The sequence below is a fragment of the Phaethon lepturus genome, unplaced genomic scaffold (genome assembly GCF_000687285.1).
Source record: "Phaethon lepturus isolate BGI_N335 unplaced genomic scaffold, ASM68728v1 scaffold41347, whole genome shotgun sequence".
In the NCBI taxonomy this organism is placed as follows: domain Eukaryota; kingdom Metazoa; phylum Chordata; class Aves; order Phaethontiformes; family Phaethontidae; genus Phaethon; species Phaethon lepturus.
In genome coordinates, this window is record NW_010553310.1 from 16,343 (window position 1) to 23,579 (window position 7,237).

Below are 7,237 nucleotides of genomic sequence, written 5' to 3' on the forward strand. Positions count from 1 at the left end.
ATCATAAAAGGTTTCATTGTTGCAATGTTTTGTCATGGTATGTGTAATCAGCACAGACCCAGTTAAAGAGGCTTTGGAGGATGAGAAGTTTAAATATTTAATGTTTTTCTGCCTATGATAAGGTTAATAATTAATGCTGCTCCTACCGTGGAAGTGACAAATCATACAACAAGCACACATGATAAAAGAAACAAACACAGCTGAGAGAGAGGAAAACTTTCCTTAGAAGGGAGTAATTAAAAACCTCTGTAGCATACCTCAGGATCCCAAAGTACTTCACAGGCAGAAGTAAATTCTGCCTCCTGACCCAAAGAGCAGTTCTGTCCATCTATTAAGCTACCTAATTTTTGAGGGGATGCAGGAGACGAGGGTTAATTAAGTGCTAGTCTTTACCTTGCATACACGAGAAATGACACACAGACGTTATAAGCCAAACTGCTTTAAAGACTTCTGCATCCACAGGAGAGAAAAAGCACAATGTGAACGCTGTTGTCCCTGGATGTTCTGCACAGAGGAGCCAGCCGTTAAATCATTACAGAAACTTCTTATATAGCAGAGTAAGAGTGAGACCGGATCTGCGCTTGTTTTCTCCTTTGCATGGTCTAAATGGAGAGGGAGCTACTCCAGCTCCAAGCGGCGTCTACAAATACCAGCTCCTGCCACCCTCTGAATAATCTGATTTGTAAGACGTTACCAGCAGTACATTTCTCTGAGCACTTGCTCCTCCACATCCACTCCCACCGATGATCTGCAGGTATATGTAACCTTCAACCCCCACTGACTTGTAGCTAAAAGAAAATGCAGCTCACGCACTGCTGTGCTTCAGTGCCGGATCACGCTTACGTAAACGCAACAGAATTAACACTGAAGGAAAGCACAAAGCATGACAGTAATAAAATCTTCTGTGATTCACTCAATTTAGACACGTTTTCAAATGATTAGCATTAGAAGTCTGTCAGACAAAGAGGGTGAGCACTTTGATACAGACATTGCCACTATATCCTTCTCCTGGGTTAGCAACCATTTTCCCTAAGCCCAGGTCTGAGATAATCACATTGTGGGAGAAATAGGTATATCTAGAAAGTGACTCATCTTACCTTCAGAGGTGGTGAGAACAGGTCAGGTGACTTATTCCCCCTACTGAAATCAAGAGCTTTGTGTCACACTTCCAGATTGAGACACGTAACACCTTGTAGACATGCCAAAAGTACATCTACCCTAGACCCAGAGCATGGGCACTGGGGCTCAGTCCCCTGCACTGTCGAGCTGCTGGAGCACTGCCTGACCTACACCTCCTAGTCACCTCCTGAGCAACTCTTGAGCACAGGACTGTTCCCAACAGCTAATCTGGATGCAGCCACCCCGTTTTGGAGGCTAATGGAGTTGAATCACTCAGAAGTGGTCAGACTGTGCCAGTTGGCCTCAGGGTCAGAGAAAGGTACTGCCATGGTGTTGTTAACTAGAATAGGTGTAGCCTTCAATCAGTAAGATCCAATGGGTTTTTTACACATTAATACCTTGCTATAAAACATGTATTTTTATTTTATTCACTGTCTACTCTTCTTGCTTGAATATCCTTTCTAAAAGTGAGTTTAGAGAATTTAGTATGAAGAGATAAACTAACCTTCTGACAGTAGACAATGTACAACTGTGTTTAAAAGTCACATCTTTCCCAAGCTCAATCTTTTGCAATAAAACTAAGTTAGGGTAAGCAAGTGTTCACACGTACTCCTGGAAAACCAGGTGTCACATCAGTGACAGTCCACAGCGTTTTAAAGTCACATACTTACACTGAAAAATATAAAAATGTTACATTTTCCAAAGAACAGTTCCCTTAACGTAATATCCTTCAAACTCTTATCCAAAGTTTTTCCCCTTTGTGTTGAGGAACACATCATAGCAGTGTTTCTGCAGCATAACCTCAGCCATGGGATCCAGCTGAAACTACCTGAAACCTCCTCAGTGATGCAATGATGTGTCCTGCCAGGGACAGGGTTGTAGGGTAGTGTTCACTCAGGGCTCTATACCCATTCTGACTTTTTTGACCTCAAGCAACTAGTACTGCTATAATTTGATTGTGTATCAGGGTTTTTTAGCTCAGCTGAAGGGTAGTATCCTAAAACCTTGCTCTGAACTGCAGAGGAAGAAACTCCAAGATGAGACTTGATCTGAGGTCTCAAAGTCAGGGCAGTATCTTTAATGAATTCTTGCTGAAGCCTAGGTCTCACGTACCTGCATGCAGTTCCTTGGTGGTCACTGGCACACAAGGGTTCTTCAGTGCTATCTTGCTTAACAGCGAGATCTCCTGATATACAGGGCTTATTGCTGTTGCTGTTAAGGTTCGTGTTGGCAGTTTGCTCAGAGACCACCACTTCAGGATGAAGAACAGCCTCCTCTTCCTCTTCAGAGAGAAGTGAGCAGGAGCCATCACTGGTCTGGCTGTTATTTGATACTGGACAGTCTTGATTTTGAGGTGGCGACGAGCTACCATGCTCTGCTGGGGGAAGACATAAAATGCACTCATCCTCTACATGGAGGTTTGCGAGCAGCTTGTTCTTTTGGTTTCTTGCTGTCATCCTCCGGAGAGCACAAACAAGATCAGCAAGACTAAGCAGAAAGGATAGACTGCTGATCCCCCAGATAAAAATCATCATGATGGATTTCTCAGTGGGGCGGGAGATGTAACAGTCAACTGTGCTTGTACAAGGTGAATGGTAACAGGAAAAACGCTCAGGAACAAAAAATCCAAAAAGAAAATACTGCACAGCTGCAAAGGCAGCCTCAAGTAGTGTCCTAAAAAAAAGATGAATAGTATATGCCCCAGAAAAATTAAGGACACTTAGGCTGTCTGCACCGCTGTCTAATCTATTGACAACAGCACTTCTACAGAGCTCCTTCAGGTCTTTGGGGCTTGATAAACTCTCATTCCCTTTGCATCCATGTGCCAAACAGTGCATTCTTACAATGTACATAGCTACCTTGTGCAAAACATAAATGCTGAATGCAGCATAAGGTAGCAGGATAGACACAGTCTGAATGAGCCAGAATCTAAAGTGAGATACAGGAGAGAACAAGTCATAGCAAACATTGGAGCATCCTGGTTGCAGGGTGTTGCAGATGAAGCGCTCCTGCTCGTCTTGGTAGAGTGGATAGCCTGCTAACACTACCACTGCCATTCGCAGCAGAATTACTAACATTAGCCAGATCTTTCCTAGAAGAGAAGACAAGGTAAGAAAAAGAGTCAAGATTCAGAGCACTGAAAAGGAAAAGAAGGCAGGTAATGTAGTGATGCTCTCTCTATACACAAGACATTTGAGGAAATAGCCTCTGTAATCAGTCTCCCTTCTTAAAAGCTCCTCTTTGTCTTTTTTTTGACTGGGACTGAAACTTCTGTGAAAATGTGCTAGATGACACATTCCATAACGTTCATCTAGACTCAGCGTAGGAGTTTGGCATACAATAAGCCATGCTAACTGAAACCTCAGCCTAAGGAAAACACTCTGAACATGTCCAAGTCTGATAAAAAGAGTTCACAATTGAGTTAATAATCCCATTTCACTTATAGTTCTTCTTTGCTGTTGGGTTCATACGTCTGCACCTGAATTTTGTCATGTTTCAATAATATAGATCAGCTAATACAGTATGAAACTCTTCTAGAGGCAAAAGATGGTTCCATGGCATAGTATTTATTCGTGGTCTTGGCCATTAAATCGTATGTAAAATTTACTATAACCAACAACATGTCTCTGCTGTGCCTAGACTGGTATTTACTAGTGAGATAGTTAACAGGTGCTTTTAGCAAACTTATGCAAAATGTTCTACAAATGTACATTTGTGTGTGCACATGTGTACCCTGGTCATTTCTCTTTGCTGCTTCTTTGTTTGCCCCATCTTGATCATGTCTTCCAACCTTCGTTCACCTTGGTGCGCAGCTTTTCTCTCCATTCAGATCAAAAGCTCACTTCTGTCTTGGTACCAACACAAAGTAAAGCCTTACAAGTTTGGCATTTTCATGCACTGCTTACTTATCTCTCCCTGAATTCTTTCATGTGATTGCTTTAGGTAGGGCTTGGCCTCATCCACTTTGGTTAGAAAGATCAGACCTTGTCCTTATCCCATTACACCAACAGCAATGAAAGATCAGGCACTGGTACTCCACATATCATATCTTTTGAATGAGACTGTATTGTTCATGATAGTTCCTTGGAGGACTTTTGGATGGGATAGGTCTTTATTAAAAGTTTCTTTGTAAAGTTACACATACTGCTGTATTACTGACAAAGTTATTTATTAAAAAAAAAAAAAGAAAAAGAAGAAATGAAAAGAAAAAAGAAATCCTTTTCCTGCACAGGATAGGAAGGCCTAAAGATATACTGTTATACTGTCAAAAATTAAAATACATTCTGTACAAACTTATGGAAAAATTCAACATCTGAAGTTATGTTTAGCACTAGAATTTCTCAAGTTTCCTTTTGAGTCCTGTCACTAGTTCCCTATCATTTCAAAAGAGTAATGTAATGTAATAATCTATTGCTTTAATTTCACATATTTTTTAAAATATGCCAAAAAAAGAGGAAAAAAAACCCTTAGGAACAACAAGAAAAAACAAAACAGAAAAGAGTGATACGATTAATTTTGTGCTTTAAGGAAAGATTAAGAAACCAGCTGTAACCACAGACAGACAAACAGCAAGACTCGGTGACTAAAGAGAAGCACGTTACATGGAGTTAATGGTTGAGAAATGCATTGAAAACCTCAAGTCATTAATAGTGATTGCACATCTCGCACACAAAGTTTTAAAGGCAGTCTGTGAACTAGCACCAATACACATTCTAAAGGCTTTTTAAAAATCCAGATCCCAAAGCATTTTTTCTATAAAATATACAATTGTTTACAGGTATTGTCTTGAACAGCATTCTTTTCTATTTCTCATAAAGCTATTTCCCCGTAGTTGGTGTAAATTTTAAATATGCAAACTTTTCTGCAGCATTGTTCTTTACCTATTACCGTACCGAACAGGCAGTTCGAATGCCCCATATAAACGGTTTGTGGCTGGTAGACTGATTATGGGCTAGAACAGTAAAACTGCACTCTGAAGTCGAAAAACTTCAGCTGGAAAAAGATTAAGGGTATATAAGCTATATGAGAGATCATCAGAGAAACCTGCTGCTCCCGGCAAAATGATATTTTATCTAACCATAAATAAATTGAGGCCTTTCCATTTTATCTTTAATCACCTGAAATTTAGTGGTGGTTTTGCTGTGTTTTCTGCTTCCCGTATTCTGGTGACAGGCTGTACTGTTACTCTCTTTTCGACATAGTGTGGGTCAATAGAAAACACCAGCTGTACAGAATCAGTCATCTTTAGCAAGCGATGTCTCATCCTTAGGTAGCATTTTTTCCCTGTGAGGACCTCGAAGTGTTTGAAGCACATTAGTTAATTAAGCTCAAAACACTACATGCTATTTCACTCTCAATTTTTAATTAGAACATGTACAATAGGGAGTGCTGCTTAAGAAAAATCAATGGCTCCTTAGGAAGTAGTTTAGTACGACACACATTTCAGAGAGAACCCCTCCGCGCATCGCCTTCCCTAATGACTCAATCTTGATTAAACGGACTAGAACAAGCCCCTCCACCCACCCCGCTGCGGCTGGGTTGGGCACTCCCCGCAACGCACCGCGCAGACTGCACAACACTGCGGCGCTGGAGGCGAAGGGTCTTTGACAGGCCCTTGGAAGTTTTTTCTCCGGCTCACACTTTGCTTAAAGTAGCCCGTGAAAAAGGAACAATGTGTTATTTAAATAAGAAGGGGAAAAAAAGAAGCACTCGGAGTGACCGTTAGCTGGGGAAAAACCAACTGTGGTTTTTTGTTGTTTTTTTTAAATGCAGGTGAGTTTTGTTCATTTACAAAAATAAAGAATGAAAAGCAATGGTAATTGACCACAACAGACACAAACCACAAGCTTCTCCCTGTAAAAGACAGGCAGGTTTTTTGCCCTTCTTTAAACTTTTTAATCCATCACTAAAGCTATTGCGTGCATTCTAACGTTCACTTTATGTGGTATAAATAAAGCATTAATTCTGTGTGTTTTTACCATGATCCCTACAACAGACATTGGAGCTCAGGCACCAAGAAAAGCCAAATTTGAAAACCTTGCCAGAATATTTTACATAAAGTTCAGAAAACATCTATCAGAGAGGGAGTAGGAATCTGTTCAACAATAAAAGAAATACATTAACACTCATACCATGTATCTAAATAACAGCTTCTTATTGTAAGTATCACAGAGGCATAGCTAGAAATTAAAGTTGATTATCAGCAGGACACTTGGGTGGCTTCAGGATATGGAGCAGCAAAAGAAAGAAGAGAGCTGTTTTAAAGTACTTACCTGCAATAGTCACATTATAGTTGAGTGTGACAATCAAAAATCCCAGCGAGTCCCAGCGCTCCATGTTTGAACAGGCTCACAACGCTTCCAGCTCCTGATGTCCTAACAATTTTGGCATTTCCAGAGGAGATTAGACCCAGACAGGGAAGAAAGAGAAAAAAAAAAAAGAAAGGATTTTTTTGGTAAATATCAAGGATGACAATGAGAAACCTGTCCACAACACCATATTGATGAAGGATTATTTTGATGATTTGAACAGGACTGTTAGTTTTGGATGTTGGAACAAATCTTCTTAAGGCTTTAACAGTTTGTGTTGCAAAAGCTCTAACTTCTCAGATCTAATTGCTCCTACCTCTTGTGTGGCTCTTCTGTCCAGACAACTGCAAGTAGACTAACAACAACAGGAGTGATCTCTGCCATTGTAGACTATTCTTACCCTCCCAGGGCATACCAGCCTCCTGGCATTGCTGAGATATTTCAGCGGTGAAAGACAGGGAGAGGGGAGAGAGGGAAGAAAAGCATAAACCAGGAAGCAACAGAGACCTCTCTGCCTCCCCATGAGAATTGCAGACGGATAACAGAAGGAAAGGGGGTAGGAAAGGATAAGCATCCCTATGTTTGAAAGGCACTTTCAGTTTAGTTCACTGGAAGCTATCCCATTGCAATTTCCCAAAGCAATTTTATTTCTAAAACACAGCCTCCCTGACAGGACATCGTGGCCTTGTCAATCACAGCTGCACCAAATTTTCTCCTGTGTGCTGAGCCAGGCAGCAGGCTGAGCCTCCCTGCAGACATGCTAAAAAACAGGGGAAGCACTAAAAATAAAATAAAATAAAATATAAAAT

The 7,237-nt window shown here is 40.8% G+C and overlaps 1 protein-coding gene across 1 annotated transcript; it reads right to left on the reverse strand.

Annotated features, from left to right (window-relative positions):
• Positions 1-2,021: 2,021 nt before the first annotated feature.
• On the reverse strand, positions 2,022-6,456 carry GJD4 (gap junction protein, delta 4, 40.1kDa). The gene is made up of 2 exons (XM_010291498.1): positions 6,393-6,456; positions 2,022-3,211 (listed from the first exon to the last, which is right to left on the reverse strand). The coding sequence occupies exons 1-2, from the start codon at positions 6,454-6,456 to the stop codon at positions 2,022-2,024; spliced, it is 1,254 nt and encodes a 417-aa protein (XP_010289800.1).
• Between the last annotated feature and the right edge of the window lie 781 nt (positions 6,457-7,237).